The sequence below is a fragment of the Medicago sativa genome, chromosome 2 (assembly GCF_051527215.1).
Source record: "Medicago sativa cultivar Bolivia chromosome 2, Bolivia_mono, whole genome shotgun sequence".
In the NCBI taxonomy this organism is placed as follows: domain Eukaryota; kingdom Viridiplantae; phylum Streptophyta; class Magnoliopsida; order Fabales; family Fabaceae; genus Medicago; species Medicago sativa.
The window spans coordinates 25,209,778-25,231,804 of NC_140750.1; the positions used below are offsets into that span (position 1 = coordinate 25,209,778).

General features: G+C 34.5%; 2 protein-coding genes and 1 pseudogene across 2 annotated transcripts; all 3 read left to right on the top strand.

Annotated features, from left to right (window-relative positions):
• Positions 1-913: 913 nt before the first annotated feature.
• Positions 914-4,177, top strand: LOC146945765 (PKS-NRPS hybrid synthetase cheA-like; annotated as a pseudogene).
• A 1,419-nt stretch (positions 4,178-5,596) lies between these two features.
• LOC146945766 (uncharacterized) lies at positions 5,597-7,504 on the top strand. Its single transcript, XM_085744031.1, has 2 exons — positions 5,597-6,874; positions 7,107-7,504. Exon 1 carries the CDS (start codon positions 5,836-5,838, stop codon positions 6,793-6,795), a length of 960 nt encoding a protein of 319 aa, XP_085600157.1. The 5' UTR covers positions 5,597-5,835; the 3' UTR covers positions 6,796-6,874; positions 7,107-7,504.
• Positions 7,505-11,219: 3,715 nt separating this feature from the next.
• Positions 11,220-17,758, top strand: LOC146945767 (RNA-binding KH domain-containing protein PEPPER-like). The gene is made up of 6 exons (XM_085744043.1): positions 11,220-11,624; positions 12,829-13,081; positions 13,535-13,683; positions 15,340-15,597; positions 16,216-16,407; positions 17,142-17,758. Exons 1-6 carry the CDS (start codon positions 11,325-11,327, stop codon positions 17,352-17,354), a joined length of 1,365 nt encoding a protein of 454 aa, XP_085600169.1. The 5' UTR covers positions 11,220-11,324; the 3' UTR covers positions 17,355-17,758.
• The last annotated feature ends 4,269 nt before the right edge of the window (positions 17,759-22,027 follow it).

A 22,027-nucleotide genomic window follows, 5' to 3' on the forward strand; every position in this document is an offset into this window, starting at 1 on the left:
TGAATTCTAAGTTGGACTACTTTGATAGGTGGTCAATAATAGACCAATATTTGAAGATCGTTGAAAATTTAATTATGACAATTGTGGTCTTTTAAAAAAGTACTAACATAAAACCATTTATTCATCTTTGCTCCCGATATTTCTAGAATATGTCACATTTTAATAATTTTAGGGTCATGTTGATAAGTGTTCAAGAACAATATTTAAACAACCCATCAAATGAATTTGGGTCATGTTGATAAGTGTTCAAGAACAATATTTAAACAACCCATCAAATGAATTTGGACTAGAGTATTACTTTTCCCACCCTATGGCCTTCTCGCGCGCCCTATTTTTTTGACCAAAATACCCTTGACCCGGATAATATATTCCGGACAATATTCGGAATGTATAATCCGGACCGTTTGAAAATCACCCTGTCTCGTGAGGACTTGCGAAACTTGGGGTTGGTCAGTTGAAATACAATCCGGATAACATAATCCGGACATAACAGCTGTATTCCGGAGAAGATATTCCGCACGCCCTGTATTCGAAACGAGCGGGAAAAAGTAGACGTTTTTTTCCAGAATATGTAATCCGGAGAGCTAGGTTATATATAGTTCTCCAGAACCTAGCTGAAGCAGACCACCTTTATCAAAAACACTCCCTACACCTTTAAAAAAAACACTCCATTTGGGCGAAATCATGGTTTGGAGCAGCAATCTGGCCATCAAGGGGTGTTAACATCATCATTTTCGTCTGAATGCAAAGGTAATGTGTATATAAACCTTTCCCTAGTCGATTTTTAGGCGATTAAGCTTTGATCACGTTGTATGATCTTCACTGTACTTTTCCGGAATATGTAATCCGGTCTGTATTCATGCATTCCGGATAACATTTTAAGGACACCAGCAGTACAGAAACATTTTCAGTCATGGTTGTTCCTGTTGATCCCCCGAATGATGATGTACCTCAGAATGAACCTCCTGTTGTGGACCCGCTTCTTTTACTTGAATATGCGCATGATTCCAGAGATACGAAATCCGAGAATCCCCCACATCACCCCCGAAAGTAGTGGATGCTCCTCCTCCTATTCCTCCTGTTGTACCACCTCCAGTTGTTGCTGTTTGTATTGACCAGCGAGAACATTTTACCACCAAACGCAAGTTTGCAACACGGAATGATTTGTTGGAGTGGGTTCGACAGAAATCTAGGAAGCTTGGGTTTTCCACTGTTATTGGTAAATCCGATAACGGTGGCAACGGAAGAAATGCATTTGTTACTTTGATATGTGAAAGGGGAGGTTCATACACTGAGTACAAGAGAAAGAGTCGGCGTGAGATAGCTGGTTCGGTTAAATGTGAGTGTCCATTTAGGCTAAGAGGTTACTTGTTGACTGGTGGTGAGTGGAGCCTCAAAGTTGGTGATGGTAAACACAACCATGACATGACAGATGTGTTGAAAGGTCATAAAACCGTCGGTCGTCTAAACCCAAATGAACGTGTTCACCTTGAAGAGATGGTGGAATCTAATGTTCCTCCGAGGCAAATGCTTACCAACTTAAAGAAGAGGAACCATACCACTTCAACTACCATCAAACACGTTTATAATGCTACTTACAGATATAGGCGGTCCATTAGGGGTACGAGGAATGACATGCAACATCTCTTGAAGTCTTTGGTTGATAATGGTTACGTTTTTCATTGTAGGAAGTATCATGATTCTGATGAAGTCAGTGATGTATTTTGGGCACATCCAGAGTCTATCAAGTTGTTTAACACTTTCTCCACGGTGCTTGTGTTGGATTCCACATACAAGACAAACAAGCATCGTCTTCCATTGCTTGAGTTTGTCGGTAACACCTCTACCATGAAAACATTCTCCATTGCTTTTGCCTATATGATGTTTGAGAGGCAAGACAATGTTTATTGGGCTCTTGAGAGGTGTCGTGAGATGTTGCACTTCAAAGATCTCTATCCCAAAGTAGTTGTCACTGATCGGGACAATGCTTTGATCAATGCTATGGAAAAGGTTTTCCCTAAAGCTACTATTTTGTTGTGCTCATATCACATTGGACAAAATGTGAGAGCAAAGTGTAAAGTGGATTGCAAAGTGACGGATCTCAAAGGCAAGAATGGGCAACCGATTAAGCCTGGTTCGGTTGTGAAGACTATGATGGCTGCATAGATGGATATTGTGGACTTCGACACGGAGGAAGCATATATTGATAATTGGACCCGGTTCAAAGTTGTATGCGCAAAATTTCCCAAGTTTTTGGATTATGTTGAAAAGACAATTTTGGATCCGGTTAAGGATAAGTTTGTGAGGTTTTGGGTTGACAAACACCTTCATATGGGGAATACTACAACAAACAGAGCTGATTCTGCACACGCTCGGTTGAAAAAGTATTTGAGTAGTAGTATGGGTGATTTGAGCACAAACTGGAAATCTGTTCATGCCATGCTAGAGCTGCAACATACCGCAATACATGCTTCATTTCAGACGAGCATTATCATGCTTGAACATCGGTTCAAAGACAAGGTGTTGTGGTCTAAGTTGATCCGGAACATTTCAAGGGAAGCTTTGCATCATCTCGTAGTGGAGTACAATAAAGCACTTGAAATTGGTACGAATAAATCAAGATGTGGTTGTTTGAGTTTGATCACTTACGGATTACCGTGTGCGTGTATGCTAGCTTTGAAGATCAAGAACAGCACTGGCATTCGTTTGGAAGAAATTCACACCCACTAGAAAAGGTTGGGGTTCGAGTACGAGGTTGACCCGAAGCTTAAAAAAGAAGACATCTCTCTATTGCCAGAATGGGATATTCTCCAGGTATTTTTTCCCAACACTGTGTTAGTTTATGTTCTGCCCAGGATTTCTGTTTCTGTATTCTGTACTGGTGCAATCCGGATTACATAATCCAGACATAACAGATGTATTCCGGATTATGTAATCCGGATAAGTAGCATTTACGCCCTATGCAAGTGCATTTAAGGCTCATGCAAAGGGTGTATCGGGAAGTTCCGGATTATACAATCCGGATTACCTTCTCTATTTCAGATTGTATAATCCGGAAGACACCAGTAGTAACAGAATGACATGTTTCTGACTGGTTTTCTTCTGACTGTTTTGTTACACATTGTAGGCGCGGTTCAAGGACGCCGATTACAACATGAAAGTGCATTTGAAAGAACAATTCCGGCAATTTGTTTTACCGGAAACCACCTCTATGCGTCCACCGCCAAATAAGGTCACCACCAAAGGAGCTCCAAAGAAAGAGAAGCAAAGCATTCGATCGACAAGGCGGTCTCCTTCCCTATGGGAGATTGTTGACTCCCAAGAGCAAGAAACACAAGGTTCACAGACACGGTCAACAGGGACAAGTAGAAAGAGAGCACGGAAAAGCAACATGTCTCCTACTCCTCCTAAGCCAATTCCAAAAAATCCCAAGAAGCCAACACCCGTTGAGGTCCACATACCAAACAAAGACCAAATCCCAAATTGGATGCATGGCTTTATTCAAAAGGTTACGGATGTACCCGGTGATGGCCATTGTGGGTTCCGAGCAGTTGCGGTCCTACGTAACTTGACTAATGATGATCACGTATTAGTCCGGTACAACCTTTACAAAGAGCTTATCGGTGTAGAAAATGGCCGCTATCGGAGGATGATTAATGATGATAGGCGGTATAAAGAGGTCTTGGACGCTCTATCCTACTCCGGTATTGGCAATGCACCACCGGATAAATGGATGACAATGCCGGATATGGGGTTCCTCGTCGCACAGAAATTCAACCAAGCGGTTGTTGTGTTGTTCATTGGGAAATCAGAAACCTTTTTCCCTCTATGTGGTCCACCGCCGCCTCCAACTGTCGATCCGTTGATATGTCTGGCATATGTGAATGACAACCATTTTATGGCCTTGAAATTGAAGGATGGTTGTCCAATTCCTCCCACTTCCGCTCTATGGAGATAATACCATCGAGAGGATGCAGACACATGGCCTGATAGATATGTCAGTCGTATGGCAGATTATAATGAGCTAAGTTGGGCGGCGGGTGTAGAGGTCATAGAAGATGATGAAGAATTGTACGTTGTTGAAAATCTTGATCCCGATGAGAGGGTTGGTGCTGGACCTGCTCCTGTTGTGAAGGTTGAAGTGGATGATAGTCCCATTGATCTTTCGGTGCCATAGATTAGATATATATCATTAGTTTAGTTGAAATGTATATCATTAGGTGAAATGTGTAATGATATAAATTCAACTCTTTTTTGGTATAATGATATATATATAATCATTTTTTGAAATAATATTTAAGTTAATTGTCTTTTATACAAACATATATAATGATTTATTGAAAAAAAATGATAAAAACCACAATGACATGAAAATCTGTTTCAGTTCTGTGCACTGATTCATTCCGGATTATATAATCCGGAAATCCCCGAGGGTAATTTTGGAAAAAAATAGGGCGCGATAGGAAAAGCATAGGGTGGGAAAAGTAATACTCTTTGGATTATGCTAACAAGTGTCTTTAGGGTTCTTGTTAAAGAAACCAAAAGTAGTATGTTTGCATTGAATTCAACAATATTTTGACTTTTAAAAAGTTAAATTCATCATTTTTCACTATTTTCCAATACAATATTTCTATTTGTACATCTCCTTAATCAATACCCTAAAGGTACTCTTTAGCATTTTTCAATGAACTTTTATCATGGGAATACAAGTCAAACACTAGCAAAAGTAGTAGTAACAAACAAAAATTATGTAGAAATTTCTTCTTTTTTCAAACAATCTTCCAAAGACATTTATTAGCATTTTTTATACTTTTAAATTTAACTCACAATGTATGAATTCACTAAATCACTTGTTAAGGCAGTGCACCTAAAATCCACCTAAAACTAGATGTTGACTTGCACTAAAATGATATTTTCAAAAAGCTACTAATAAAATATCCACTAAAATAAACTTGTACCTTTTCATTTCTAAAAACAAAAATATTTTACAATTGTGATGAAACAAGTGGAGGGTGTTTAGAAGAACAACGAGTTCTTAGTACCGTGAAACTCCAAGAGAATGAAAACAAATTAACTACAGGACTTAGTATCATGTTTATTGTTTATTGTAGTTCAAAGGTATTTAACTCTATAATGCACAAAGCTATAGTAACAAAATGCTTATGGAGAACTCGAGTTCAATTTCTGGGTCTTTGATCAGATTATCATTATATGACGACCAAATTTTAGATTACTAGAGCCCCTTTCTCCTAAAAATTGAAGGATTAACAAAAAAAAAAAAAAATAACCTTTAAAAATAGGGAAATGTTAACCGGTGCCCCCGGGGCACTGGTTAAGGAATCAAATATGGTAGTATTTGCATTGAAAGTTGCGTAGTCAATGCATTAAAGGCTTAAAAAGTGACATTTTTAAATTAAAATTTCCTCTTTTGGCTATGAGCACTGGTTAACAAGACCCTAAATATTGTACTCTAGTCATTTTAGAGCTATTTTACCATTGTATCTTGTCTTATAAGACATTATAGGTTCATTGAAAAGAGTGGTATTGTCTTTTTCTTCTCTCATTAATTACTATAGTTAATATTCAACAAATTCCCAAGGAATCAAAAAGAGAAACTTGATGAACAAGGACACTATAGTAAAACAAAAAGGAACAAGTCAAATATTATAACCCTAGTAATATGTCTCTTCAACAGCATTGTCTCTTCCTTTGTTCTCATTTCCCTCTCTCACTCTCCCCACCCACTCTCTCCACTTTCCTTATATCTACCTCACATAGCTCCCACAATTTACCAACTAGGGTTTTGCACTTATAGAAAATAATCACGTTTTTCAAATGAGTTCAAGTTTAAGCGGAGGAACCAATTCACTAAATTTCAATGTTGTTATCAAAAAATCCTCATCCTCCACATTAACCTCATGTAATTCCTCTTCTAATTCACCTTCATCAACATTAACAATCTCCGAACCTAGCAATAACATAACCCAAAGCGCAATCCGAACCAAAAGACCCCGAACCAATCGTAAAAGACCTAACCAAACCTACAACGAAGCCGCTGAGTTACTTTCCAAAGCGTATCCGAACCTGTTTCGTAACCTAAAAAATCTACCACCGCCGTGCAAATTCACCAAACCTGTTGTAACGGAGTGTTGTAACAATGATTTCTTTGAACCGTTGTTGTTGCCGTTTGATTTTAGAGGAAGTGATTATGATGATGTGAGTGATTTTTTGATTGAAAGGAAAAGTGATTCTCAAACGCGGTTTTTCAGTGTTCGTGAGAAAGAGAAAGAGGAAGAGGTTTCTGGAATTGTGAATTCGGATGAAGTGGTGGAACGTGATTCTGGAGAGGAATTTGATTGTAAACTGATCTTGGAAGATGAAAAAGATGAAATTGAGGAAGGGATTGATAGCATCATCGGAGGTAGGGTTGAAAACTACTCCGGAAATAGCGGCGGAGATGGTGGAGAAGGAAGTTTCTGTTACGGCGGCGGTGAGAGAGTGAATCCGTGGTTTGGGCGTTTTGGCGGGAAAATCGGTATGACGAAAGCTCTTCGCCACGTCAGCGATGTCAGCTTGTTGAATTTGGCGATGGTTGATGTTCTTGAAATCTCGCCAGGATTGAAGAAGAAACCGGCGGCGGTGATTCCTATGCCGGCGGCGGAGAAAAAGAAGCAGAGGAAGAAAGAAAACGTGGAGAAGAGGAATTCGAGTTTGGCTTTGCCTCTGCGGTTGAAACTGAACTACGCGGATGTTAGGAATTTGTGGTCGGAACGGGGTTTGCCATTTCGCCGGTGATTTTGCCGGTTAGACTACGCCGGAATATGACGTCATTGTTCTTTGGTACTTGGCAGAACATTGAACTATTTACTACTACTACTACCTCCGTCCCGGTATAATTGACCTACTTTGGTTTTTCACACAGATTAAGAAAAGTGTATAAATAAAGGGGAAAGTAGAATATATTGTATTGGGAATAATAAAAGTAGTATTATTTAGTGTTATATTGTATTGGAAATGATGAAAGTTGTATTGAAAATTGAAATGAGTCAGTTATTTTGAGACACTTTTTTTTAGAAAATGGGTCAGTTATTCTGGGACGGAGGGAGTATTTATTTTATTTTCGTATTATTGTTGTTGTTATTATTATTTTTCTTTTTCTTTTTAGGTGCTACTCCCTCCGTGTCAAAATATAAGCAAAATTGACTTTTTAGATTCATTCATTTAATGATGTATGTGGTCCATTTATGAACCACATACATCATTAAATGAATGAACCTAAAAAGTAAATTTTGCTTATATTTTAAAACGGAGGGAGTATTATAGTATTAGTATTTCTAGAGGTTGTTAGTAGTGACATTTTAAGTGCAATTCTCAAAATGTTGTTTCTAATTTATGTGTTTATGGTTCCAAATAGGCATGGATCATGAATGAACACAACCTACTTGAAGAAGTGAACCTAATCTAATTGGGTGCTGTGTATAAGATCCTTGTATATTTTTGTGCATGTTTATATTTGTGCTTCTTTTAATATGTTTGTATTATTTTCTATGATTAATCAAAAAGGTTTAGAAAATTATTATTAGAAATAATCGCATCGGGGGGTTAAGTTTGGTGACTTGGTGTGTGTTTTATAAGACATCAGATAAAAGAAAAATTGTCAAATAGTGGTTAGAGCTTATATTTAGATAAATAAATGAAAAATTTGTTGTTCGAACTTTCATATTTACATATTACGGCTCTGTTTGGTAAGGCCACCAAATGAGCTTATAGCTTATAGCTTATAGCTTATAAGCTCGTTTGACAAAGCTCTGTTTGGTAACGATCTTTTACCACGAGCTTATAGCTTATTTCACGAATTTCCAGGAGCTTATAAGCTATTTTTCAGAAGCTATTTCAAGTAGCGTTTGAGCTTATAGCTTATAGCTTATTGTATTTTATTCCACTTTTGCCCTTGCTATTTTATCTAAAATCCCTTTTTACCCTTTATATTTTATTACAATCTGAAACATGTTACGTTAATGCTGAAACAATTTTCAATCCCATTTTTTTGTCACATGATTTTTTTTTTCATTTAGCAATATAAGTAATTTTTTTGAAAAATGCTAAATAGTATGGAACTTGTGGCCACGAAAATTCACGGACAGGCTAACTGCGGCACTTTTTTTTTTTTTTGAATAGTAAGTGATTTAATTAACTTTTTGGTTCTGATTTAATTAACTTATAAAAGAGAGTTTAAAGGTAAGTACTCTTTTTATTTTATTTTTTTTCGTGAAGGGTTAGCACTCTTTAATCTTTAACACTATTTTTTTTTGAGGGAATTAATCTTAAGCAAACGGTGCAACAAATTGAAACGGTGCTGACCACCTTTTTCTTTGGTTGAATTGCATAACAATAAAGACATAGTGCATAATAATAGATACCGTTCAGGTTGCTTATATGTTCAAGCGTCCGTGAATTTTCGTGAAAATAAATCCCGTACTATATAGCACTTCTCAATTTTTTTTTTACGTAATATGAATCGTAAATATAAGTAATTTTTTTTTACGTAATATGAATCGTAAATATAAGTAATTTTTTTTACGTAATATGAATCGTAAATTAAGTATTTTGACCAAAAAATAAAATATTAATTTATTAATCTATAAAATATATATTAAATTGATTAATTTAAATTATTAAATATCTTAAATATTAATTTATAGTAGTATAAATTTTATATGAATTAATAATGTCCTTTTATGTAATTTTACATTTATCAGCTAGTTCAACCGCTTTTTTTACCAAACACTTTAATTAGCTTATCAGCTATAAGCTATCAGCTAAAAGCTATCAGCTAGCTTATCAGCTAAAAGCTATCAGCTAGCTTATCAGCTAAAAGCTATCAGCTAGCTTATAAGCTATCCGCTATTTTTACCAAACAGAGCCTACAATGTTTTCTACCAACGGAGCCATGTTTGCATGGACATTAAATATAATTATTTTATTCAATGTAAATGTGACATGTTCTATTTGCTCGAACATGTAGAAAAACTCTAAACGAAAACTCTTAAATGAAAGATTGGAGGGAGGGGATTATGGTCTTGTAATACAAGTTACCATAGTCTTACTTTTCACCATCCAAATTTAAGCTATTAATTGCCTTTTAGCACTTTAATCCTCTATTATTTATTTTATACTTAAGAAAATGGCAAGTAACGATTTAATCGCCTTTTAGCTAAGACATCATCTTCCTTCATTTTTAAAGAAAAACCATATTTAGTAGGGTCATGTTAACTTGTGTCCTAAGCGCACATGTTAAGGAACCCAAAAAGAGCAATTTTACATTGGAAATCATAATATTGTAACTTTCAAGAAGTCAAATGCACGACTTTTGATACATATATTTCTATAACGAGTTCCTTAACATGTGCCCTTGAGGGCACAAGTTAACATTTGTCTATTTAGTATCATTCACATGTATGAGTAGTATATAGTTTACACATACAAGCGAGCATGAATTAGGGTTTTCAAAAACTTTGGCAACTTTGCAATTGTGGACAATATTTTTTTTCTTCATGTGTATGAAGTTCGCAAAATCAAAATCTTAAATTGTTGGAAATATATTGCATGGGCATCCTCTTTCGTTCACACATGTGAGCGAAGAGTGTTTTAGAATGTTGTGTGTTTTTGTTCTTCGTGTGTATAAAGGTAGTAGTTTGCACATGTGAAGAAAGTGAGTTTGATTATGTGAAGAAAGTGAGTTTGATTGTTCGTAGAGGATTCATCAAATTTTCTTTAACTTTTTCACTTTTTCTTCTCACATGAATTTGTACCTAAATCCTAACTTTCATCCTCAATTTTTATCCATAATTGAAACTCCCTAAAGCCTTCATTGATCCATGCTAGACTTTGCTGATGGAGAGCTTCTTGAAAGTCAAATACCACAATTGGATCCTTTGCCTCACCGTTGTTGTTCACCTTAATAAGATATACTCCCCCCGTTTTAAAATGAGTGTCGCTTTAGCAAAAAAAAATTGTTTCAAAATGAGTGTCGCTTTCAGTTTCCAATGCAATAATAACTTTTTCTTTTCAATTGTACCCTCCAATTAATACTCTGCACACTACTTCCAAAGTATTACTTTTAAAACTAACCAATAGTTAATAAGGATAATTTGGTAAAATAATCATTCTCTTTCTCTTAATCATTGCATTTCTTAATATGTGTGTAAACACCTAAAATGACACTCATTTTAAAACGGAGGGAGTACTATTTTGTGAATGATACCATCTTTGGATAGTATTTTCAATATGTTTGCTTCCTTATTCCCTGTCTTGAAGATTTTACCTTTATGTGAAACATATACTTGAGAGACCAAACCCTTACATTAAGATCACTATATGCCATTATTGCCACTCCTTAAGATAAGAATTGGCTACATAGTTTTTAAGTTAACCTTATAAAATGTTTTTAGACTTAATATGTCACTCGTTCTTGTCCTATGAGTATTACCCTTTCGGATAGCTAACTTGTCACATTGAGGAATTGCATTGCTTTAAGCTAAGGTAAGAGATAAGATGGTTCGATCAAATTATGATTATTGTTTGTGCGTATAGGAATGCCCAAAATGTCTCATTTCCCACCTTGTTTAGGGCTTACCATTTGCTAAGCCCCGATAATGATTAATTGAATCAATTGAGGCTAAAATTTGAACTATTGATATTAGGCTAAAATGCACTTTTGTTGCAAGTAGTTAGTGAATTATATGGGAGACGCTTATGTGTTAAAGTACTTAAATAAGATATTTGTAGTTGTATTGATGACTATGTGATACCGTGATACTGCTTTAAAATTTAATTAATGTTCATGATGTGTTGTTATAGTATGAATGTGACTAGTCCAGTGACAAGAGCTAGGTATGCCAGTTGGCCCATCCCCTACATAAGCTCGCATGTTAAACGAACCAGTCCATCCACGAATTACAACTAGTTGTGATAGTTGGATCGATTCTGGTCTGTATTGTTGCACAATTTAAACAAGTAGATCCTCTAACCATAAATAAATAAATGAACCACTCTTTTGTAAAAGAAACTTATAATATCAAAACTTTGATTTTTTTTTTTTTTAAATATAACAACCGAAATATTATTTTTCTAAAAAATATAAAAAACCTAGATTTGATTTCATCATTATTTATTCTCCTATGTATATCATCAATTCATCATCATACAGTAATCACGTGCAGAAACTTTCCAAAACAACACAAGAAACCAAAGCACCAACGCACTCGCTTCACTTACCTTAATTTCATCTCTACCCTCTCAAAAACCTCACCTTAACCCTTATTATGGCCACCACCGAACAACCCCAAAACGGCACCGCCACACTCCCACCGGAAAATCCCTCCGCCGACGAATCGACTCAGGAAATCGAGACGGTAACCGAAACTGGAACAGACACCGCCGTCACTCCGCCGGAGCAGAGATGGCCGGGTTGGCCTGGAGACTGTGTGTTCCGTTTGATTGTTCCCGTTGGGAAAGTCGGTGGAATCATTGGTCGTAAAGGAGAACTCATCAAGAAGCTTTGTGACGAAACCAAAGCTCGTGTTCGTGTTCTTGATGCCGATCTTGGTATTCCTGATCGAATTGTAAGTTATTTTGATTTGAATTTCGACTAATTTTTTTCTAGGGTTTTCACTTTTTTAATGTTTTTTAGTTTGAAATTGTAGCTATGTTTTGGTTTTTATTATGAGTTACTAATTCAGTTTAATCTAGTTTATGTGTTACTACTGAAACTGTGTTTAGGTTTTGAATTTTTTTTCTTCAATTTTTTGTGTATGTGGCATGGCTTTTATTTCATGTCATTGAATCTAGTTTTGAAAGTTATATTGATAACTAGAAAATTGTTTTGTTACTTGGAAATTAGAATTTAGGGTTTACAATAAAATGAAAGTTTATTGACTTTATAGATTTGATTTGATTTATTTGCTCGTGTTTAGGTGGTAAATGTATTCACAGTGGCACACTAGTTCTTTCTTTCTAATGTTTTTTATGGATGAGATGAGGACCCTTAGTTAGGTTCTACTTTTGTTTAGGTGGAGAGTAAAATTTCCATTTTTTGGATAAAATTTTCAAGGTCTCAAGTTTGAATCCTTCCGGTGCCCATTTCTGTGGGCTAGTCCATATAGAGCATTGCTCTGTCTGGCTTTAAATGGGCCCCCGCTAGTGGACGATGGGATTGGTCTGCCCCTACGGACTAGTCGTCCTTAGACCAGATACCGAGTTAAAAAAATATCTAGTTTAATATTGATTTTTTAGAATGGAAGTAATAAGATGATAGTTATAACCAAATTCAATGTCTATCCCCTTTCTATGATTGTTATGGTTGTAAACATTATATAATTTAATAAAAAATTAAATATTCTCCTTTCCGGCTGCTAAATGCTTTAGTGCCTACTATATGCTGTAGCTGTTTACATCCATGACGGCTGCTAAACGCTTCATAAAAAAAAAAAAACAAGACCTTTGTCTTATTAGTCTTTTTTTTTTGTTAATTTCAATTTTTAGTTTTTAAGCCTTGGGTGCTTAAACTTGTTTGTTTTATTGACTTTTTTGTTTTTACTTCTATCTTTTACTGAAGACATTAATTTCTATTGTTATTTATGAATATTTATGGAATCGAGTATTATTTTACTTTTTCACCATTTATATACATAATATCAATCATTTAATATATATATATATATATATATATATATATATATATATATATATATCCAAATGTGTTTTTATCTGTTTCCTTTTTATTTATGTTCAATGTGGTCATCTTTTTTTTTTTTTGTTTTTTTGTAGATACTTATATCAGGGAAGGAAGAACTTGAGGCAGCTATTTCCCCTGCAATGGATGCTGCTATAAGGATATTCAAACGCGTCTCTGGATTATCAGAGACTGACAGTGAGATTAAAGGACCTGCTGGGGATTCACTTTGCTCCATCCGATTATTGGTGGCATCAACACAGGCTATCAGTTTGATCGGAAAGCAAGGAACAATAATCAGATCCATACAAGAGAGTTCTGGTGCTTCGGTTAGAGTACTGTCAGGAGGTATGTTTCCAGTCATGTTATCCAATTATACATCTATGTTGGTTCCTGTAATTGTTAGTTGCAAATATTGATTTTGCGTGGATTCTCATATAGATATATGCGAAGCACAGTAATTAGTCCTGGTTAAATGTTGGTTGATGACCACAAAAACGCTATAGCTGTATAGTGGATTGTCGTTGCTTGCTGGGTTGAAATAGTAGATACAACACAAGTTATCTCTAAATAAAACAAACATTTAAGTGCTAAATTAAGTGAAAGTTATCATTAACACAACTCAAGAAACACGGTGGAAAGACAGTCATCAATAATAATTAATTATGCATAACTAATAACAATTAACATCATTTGTCCAAGGCTGCGTGTCAATAGACACTATAATAACATGCTGATAACATGCAGCGGTTTAATCTTGAATAATTATTTTAATGCCAATGCCAAATTATTTTCATGAAGATGAGGTGCAATATTTTGCTACTGCGGAAGAGAGGATTGTAGACCTGCAGGGAGAAGCCTTGATGGTTCTTAAAGCTCTGGAAGCCGTGATTGGCCATCTGAGGAAGTTTTTGGTTGATCACAGCGTTCTTCCCATATACGAGAAAACTGTAAGATCATTATTAATTTTCCTAATATTTAAATATCTAAAAAATATATTTTAGGCCGTCTCTTTATCCCTGATAGGCTTGTGTTAATGGGGTCTCTATGATGTTCCAATGACCCATCTGTAAACGGAGTTTCCATTTACGATATGCATCAAGATTGAATAGCTTCTCTGCAAGACTATTAGTCCTTTCCTTTTGTGCTAAATTTTATCTTGAATTAAGTCTCAAATTCATACCTGACAAAAACCCAGGACACATTATAATCCCCAAAAAGAACATGCTATGTGGCCATGAAATATGCAACTGTAAGATACGTTCTCCCTTTCGTCAATTTTGCATTTGACACTAACGTTCACACATTATGTTACTTACTCAGAAATAACATGGTCAATGTATATCTCCTACTTGAAATGTTAATATTAAAAACATCACATCACCACTTATCACAGTTGCCGAATTGTGTTAAAAGTCAACTTCAACACATTCATTCACTAACTGAATGTAAATGCACCCTCAACAAAGTAACCAAGACTTAAATCTTCAAAGTTATGACGGATAACAAATCAAAATAATTCCCATGATAAAACAACAAAGATGCCGAAAATGCCATCATATCCGTTCCAGACTTATGGGTCACAAGAAGCACGTTTTTTCACCAAAACTTTCTTAATGAATACTTTCAAGAAACAAAAAATTGGGAAAATTTCTATCACAATCAGGTGGCTTTTGCATTCCCCTTAGTTTTCACCTTGTCCACATGCCTCTCTGGATCTATAGCCTCCTATAGTGGTGGTGGTGGTGATGATGTTCTTGCATCTGTTTCCCCTTGAACTGCTTCCCTGTGTCATAGGTGCCCTTCTCTTGAGCTGCCTCCATGATATTTTGGGTGCTCCTTGTGCGTCTGCTGATAACGCTGAACTTGCAGTGTGATGCAGAGGATGCAGAGCACAGCAAAGCTGATGTGGTTGTGACATTCGTTGACCACATATTGGTAGTGTTCCGTCTGGTATTTGGTTGCCTAATGCACACAATGGCCTCATCAACTCAATTTGATTTCAGGTTTACATGTATGTTGGCAATGTCACTTCTATGTATGAAAAACTTAACATGCCAAGGGGGCATATATCTGTTAAATGTAACAACCAAAATGACAGAAGGATAAAATTTCTCATGGTTGCATACTTCATGGACCCCATACACGTTTCTTTTAGAGATCAATGAAACTATCCATGATCTTGTTAAGGACGAATCCGAGACCGATATATATATATATATATATATATATATATATATATATATATATATATATATATATATATATATATATTGGTAGTCTTTGAGATACGGACAAAATAGATAAGGACAATCTGTTTTGTCCGGTTTTCTACTTTTCTTCGATTTCATCCTTTTTAGTTTTACCAAAATGACTTTTTTTTTGCCTTGGTTCCTGTTTTCTTGTAATTTGGAATGTAATAGACAGAGAACATAAATCATATGTTATCCTATCCTAATCTATCTACCAAACACTACATTTGTGTGTAGGACTACTGCTTTGTTTTGTTAATGAGATGATTTCACCTGAGAAAATGAAAATTAGGTTATTTTCTGATTTTTTTTGCTTTATATTTACATTATTATGTGTTTTCTCTGTTGTTCTAGTACAATCAGTCTCTCCCACAACAAGACCGTCAAGCAGAGACCTGGTCTGACAAGCCATTGCTGCATACCACTTCACAAACTAGCATGTTTTCTGATATTCCTTTTCCAACAAAAAGGGATTCTGTCTTCGCTGACCGTGAAAGTCATTTGGACTCATTGCTTTCATCCTCCACTATGTCTCTTTACGGGCAAGATTCTTCTCTTTCTGGTGCTCGTTCTTCATCTCTGAGTCGTGTTGGTGCTCCTATTGTTACTACAGTAAGTTATTTCAACACTTTCCCGTTTTCTATGTATTGCTTTACATGAATTTTGCTTTAAAATGGGAGTCATATCATTTATTGCCTCTATTTTGCCAAATTTTACCAATTATTGCAAAAGAATCTATATGTTAGTTTAGCTATAATAGCATTCTTTAGCAAAGACTGAATATTTTGGGGTAAAAGTTTATTTAAACCCAAATTGGCGGGCTGAAATGTTTCTTGCCCGGGAAGGGTGTGGTAGATGTGAAACCATACCGTTTTTCACATGACAGTTTATTTTTCTGGGTCAGTTCATTTTTGACAATTATAATCATCTTGGTTTTCATCAGGCACTATTTTAGACAATTTACTAGTCTGAACTTGGGATTCCTAATGACATGAGTTTGTGTCTTTTATCTTCCCGTACCCTCTTGTTCACATGCTGATCTGGCTAAAGGCCAAACTACTGTCCATGTATTTAAAAATTGATATATAGCCTGGACTGTATGTTGTCATGTCCACTTATGCTGTGAGCTGAAAGCATTTGAACATGTTTTCTCATACTGTATATTATTTAGTTATCACTTTTGTTGATATTCGTTGTACTACTCTCTTCCCTAAATGTTTACATTATTAGGTGATACAAACCATGCAAATACCGCTATCCTATGCGGAGGACATCATTGGCATTCAAGGGACTAATATAGATTATATTCGCCGCACTAGTGGAGCCATATTGACTGTGCAGGAGAGCAGGGTGCCTGATGAAATCGTTGTGGAAATAAAAGGAACCTCATCCCAGGTTCAAACAGCACAGCAATTGATACAGGTAGGGGACTTCAGATGACCATTTCATCTGAAAAAGGAAGTTATAGTTTCTTTTTATGCCACATGTGTAATTAGCATGTTTTGCGTACATAATTACATACTTGGGCAAAGTTATCAATCTTTTAAATGGATAAAGTTATAGTTGGTAGTAATACATGGGGGAGTTTTTTTTTCTTCAGATGTTTCTTTCCCAGTTGCTCATTTTGTGGCTATTTCTTTAATCATATTCACTTGATTCCTTTATCCTCATCTTCGTGTATAAAATCCTTTACCACTTATATTTTTAACGAGTAAAATGTTGGTCCTTCAAAGGTAGGTAAAAAATCACTACATTAGTCCTTCAAAACAATTTGTCACCAAATCAATTCTTTAAAGATGTAAAATGCTGGCTAGTTGATGCTTAATTTTTGAGAGACGAATTTGGTGACAGAACTTTTGAAAGACTAACGTGCTGATGGCCTGTTGGGAATAACTTTGGCGGACTAACTTGAGTGTTTTCGCAAAATTCCACTTATGATGCAGAGTATAAGCAGGTCCAGTTAATACTTTGTATATATGCAACTGAACATCTTTCATTGATATTACACCAACCATCCCATATTCATCTAAGATATGAAGTTTTCAGACTGACACTTGCAGTTGACACTTGATTAGGCTACTTCCCATTATGATATAGTTCTTATTGAAACACTTAATTTTATTACTTTTACTCACATAAATTTATTTGTGTTGCAGGAAGTTATAAGCAGTCACAGAGAACCTGTCACCAACAGCTACGGAAGGTTGGATGCAGGAAGAATGGATGTGGGTCTAAGGTCTTTATATTCTCAGTCTTCATACTCTCAGTTGGGCAATACATCACGTATCCCACCTTCTTCATTATCATCACAACCATACACAGGTTATGGAGCATCTGGTTTAGGAGACTATAGTACTTTCAGGCTTTAGTTGGTATCTCTTTAGTCAAAGGCCTCAAGGGCACTCCATTTGGACTAGAAGTACTCACTATAATAACCCTCTAACACTCTCTTATTGGTTCGAGATTCATATGGGCCCTGCCAGACCTACATGAATTTTATAAAAGAGGGAATATTGGATTGTGGTAAAGTGAGTGTATCCAACACTTTTCATGGAGAGGATGACGCTTGAATGTATTATGAAGCCTCCCTAAAAGCACGTTCTTGTGTTGTCTGATATCTTGTATGGTGGATAATTTTGAGTTAGCAAATAGTTGACAATTGTAGTAAGATAATGTAATGAAATATCAGCCATTTTAACGATTTTGTTGTCTAACATGTGATGTTTGATTAGCCTGTTATTTGCAATATCAAATATTGATACTTTCATGGCAATATTCCATCGGTGTTTATATTTGGGTTTATACTGTGACATGGAACTAGGTGTACACACAGGTCAATGCACCAATGTAGAAATGGTACATCAGAGAACATGGCACGAGAAACATTAGGTTATATGCAGGTTAAGATTAGTCGTCGAAAAATGGTTAAGACAATCAGAGAGCCCCCTTGTTCTGTTATGCAGTAGTCTGCTCTCAGCCCGTATTTAGTGGTGTTCCGGAGGAGTTCAGCTTTGCGCCATGTTTTGTGCTCCCTTTAATCCTTTTCAATGCATAGGTGTGTTACATTTGGGAAAAACAAATTCACAAATTCAAGGGCTATGAATAAAAGATTAAAAAAAGTATTTAATAAAAATGCAACACGTATTTTTTTTTTTTTTTTGATACACTAATAACATTCAAAAATTGTTACTATGAAATGATGAGTATATGTCGCGTTGTAAAACCAAATACTCATACTCACAATTTTTTGTTGACAAAAGGATAACAATATCATTACACTCTTAATAGCATGACAATACAATATGGTATACAAGAGACAAAATGTTTATTCTCAACAGAAAACCATAATTACATGTTTGTCACCATGATGCCAATCTAACAGTTGTAGTTTTACAGTTCAAAAGTAAGTGTTTAGAGGTTTTTTTTTGTTGTTGTTGAGGGAAGTAAGTATTTAGAGGTTACTAGTATGGATACCCGTGCCAAGCACGAGCTAGAATTTCTTCATATTTGAGGGAGATAATGTTGTGATGTATCAAATGTAAGTTATAGTCTAACATTGAGTAGAAGATTGAAGGTTGAACAACATATAAGTGAAAAAATTCACACTTAGTGCCTTAAAATATTGGGTGAAAATGTGGTATCGTTCTTATTTGTGTGGTTCATCTCTATTCGATTCAACTTTGTGGGGAAAGCAGGAGTGATTCAAGGTGGTAGATCACAGATACAGAGAGTCTCATACTTGAGGAAGAGATGTTAATGAGTCAAATGTGAATTAAAGTTTTGCATTAACGCGAGAGTAAATTTTAAAGAACATTTAAATGATATACCCATATACCTAGCTAATTCCTTTTTTTTGAAGACATACCTAGCTAATTCCTTAAAGTTCTATATTGGATGGAATAGTAGATTTCGAAGAAGGTATCAGTAAAAAGACTCGTATACTTGATGCTATAAGATTTTTTGTAAGGAAGTGGTATCAATCTCACTCGTGTGGTTTCTAGCCTACTGTGGGAATCATACCCAGTGTAGGATTCCCCGGTAGTTCCAAAATTATGATGAATTTTTTTGTTAGTTTTTAGATCCCTGGTATAGTCCCCCAACAACTCAATATATTATGTATACTCTCACAGACAAAGCACACACTCCTTATTTTTTCCCCCTTATCATTTCTCTTATGTTAAAATTCATTTTCATGCTATATTTTTATTCAACCTCTATTATTTTAAATTCCTTTAATTTTGGTATTTGATGAGATGTAACAATGAAAAAATGCAGATGCGTTATGTTGAGTTTACAAAATACATGCTTATTAAACATTTTAAAATGATATTGAGTTTTTTTAATTAAGTCTAATTTGTTGGTAAAATAATTACTCAAGATTCCTCAATTCCTTCAACAAATCTATAAAATTAACGACAACTCGTATTATTCACTATTCTCTTATGGACAAAACACACTGCATTTTTTTTCTCTTATCATTTCTCTCATATCCAATGTCCTTTTTCGTATTCATTTTGTTTCTTCTAATTTTCTTTATCTCTTCTCGTGAAAGAAAGGAACATAAACATACATCCACGAAATCATCATCAACCCAAATTTTTTAACATGTTGTGTCGCTATTTTACTTTCCATGAATGTGTCACATAATTAAGAACACATGTAATCACACAGTTGGTTAAAATATGGTGATATTTTCAAGTGTGAGTTAACATTCTACATATTGGATGAAAGAGTAGATTTTGATCAAGATAGAAATGAAATGACCCATTTACCTGGTGCCTTAAGGTTTTTTGTGAAGACGTAGTGTCAATCTAACTTGTTTGGTTGCTATTGGCATAACACGATTATCCAACCTAATGTAGGCTCTATTGAAAGGCCTAACATTATGATAAACTGATTTGTTAGTTTTTAAATGTCATTTGTTTGATTTTTTTTATCTTAAATTTTAGTTATTAGATGTCATTCGCTTTAATGCTATATTTTTATTCAACCTTAATTTTTTTTTCAAATTCATTTACTTTTGGCATTTGATGGGATTTTACATTAGACAAATGCAGATGTATTATGCTAAGTTGATAAAATACATGCTTATAAAAAATTTAAAATGATGTGATGCTTTTTTGGTTTAGTGTAATTCTTCTTCTGGAAAATATTAAATTTAAGTTTTTCCATGTTGTTCTCTTTCATACCATTTATTTCATTCAACTTGTATTATTTCAAAAAAAAATTATTTTTGGTCTTAGATAGGATTTAACCTTGGAAAAGCACTTTTATGTTATGCTAAGTTGACAACATACATGTTTATTATACGTTTTTAAAAGATGTGGCGTGTTTTTAATTGAGTCTAATGTTTTGGTAAATTAATTATCGAGAAATTCTCAACCCTTTCAAGAAACTCATAAAATTTCCAACAACTTTTGAAAAATGTGTTTAATCGTGTAATTCCAATAATCAAGAACAATTAAATCAATAAATTTTTTCAGTAAAAAACCAAGATGAGGGATGGTTCATGTATAATGAATATGCTATTTATCATGATTAATTTGAATTAAAAATGCATTTTCTATTTCATTGTGATTTTCCGACTCTTTGGGTTTAATCTAGTGGTAAAAAGACAAACTTTGGATTTAGAGGTTCCAACTCATGACAGAAAACACATTACATATCTTTTTCTCTTATCATTTCTCTCATATTCAATGTCCTTTTTCATATTCATTTTGCTTCTAATTTCATTTATCCCTTCTCATGAATGAAAGGAACATAAACCTACATCCATGAAATCACCACTAACCCACATTTTTGAACATGTTTGTGTCTCTATTTTACTTTTTATGACTACGTCACATAATTATGAATGCATAAAATCACACACTTGATTAAAAATACGTTAATGTATGAAGTGTGGGTTAACGTTCTACATATTGGAAGAAAGAGTAGAATTTGATGAACATATAAATGAGATGACCCATATGTCTAGAGCTTTAAGGTTCTGCGTGAAGATGTAGTGTCAAATTAACTTGCGTGATTGCTATTGGCCTAACATGATTACCCAATCCAATGTAGGCTCCACCGAAAATTCTGGCATAATGATAAACTCTCAGGATTTAGTCTAGTTAATTGTGATTTTCCAACTCTCAAGGTTTAGTCTAGTAGTAAAAAGACAAACTTTAGATTTAGAGGTTCCGAATTTTGAACACTGCTAGTATCATTGGAGATAGATGAAATCATATTTCATACCTTTCACAAAATTAACATTCGTCGACATATTTTTTTTATTAAAAATAAATTCATTGTGATTTTTGTTTTTTATTTTATTAACTTCGTTAAATATTATACCTCAAAAATCGTTAGTGCAATGATCATTAAAGAGTTATTCCATGTACATTTTTATTTATAAAATTAGACATAAATGCATTAAAAAATTGTTATTAAGAGACATTTACATGCATTATGCTATTAAAAGGACACGACATACTTTAAAAAAAATTTGAAATACAGACTTTGTAGAAAAATAGTAAAATTGGAATTTAAATAATCATCGGTTATTGCTCAAATTTAATTTTGGGTAACATTCGATTCTTCTTCAAAACTTTGTTATTATTATTTCTATAATTATATGATTTTTTCATTTTATTGAATAATCTTCCCTAAAAAATGTTTTCGATTAATCTTTTTTCTTTTAGAATATGGTAAAATTTAGGCTTTCATTTTGAATCAAAAAGTTGAGATTTTCATTTTTTTTTTTTAAATTTACAATTTAAAAAAATGATAAAATACTTAGATGAGTTAGGCTTCGGAAGCTCATCAGGGTCAGAACAAATTTCATGGCTCAAAGAGCATTTAGAGAGGTACTTGTAAATCATTCACTAAAGAAGTCCTCGCGCAGGCACCATAAGTTAAATCAATTACCTTACAGGTATTTTGAAATTATTTGTAATACTAATAATATCATTCAATTCTCCTTTTAAACGTTGTTGTTATTACTATTTCTATAATTATATGTTTTTTCCATCTTGTTAATTTTTTTTCTTTGGCTTAAATG

Coding starts and splice junctions, on each gene's coding strand:
- LOC146945766 (XM_085744031.1), top strand. CDS start 5,836: ATGAGTTCAAGTTTAAGCGGAGGAACCAATTCACTAAATTTCAATGTT.
- LOC146945767 (XM_085744043.1), top strand. CDS start 11,325: ATGGCCACCACCGAACAACCCCAAAACGGCACCGCCACACTCCCACCG. Junction 11,625..12,828: donor TTGGTATTCCTGATCGAATT/GTAAGTTATTTT, acceptor GTTTTTTTGTAG/ATACTTATATCAGGGAAGGA. Junction 13,684..15,339: donor TTCCCATATACGAGAAAACT/GTAAGATCATTA, acceptor CTGTTGTTCTAG/TACAATCAGTCTCTCCCACA.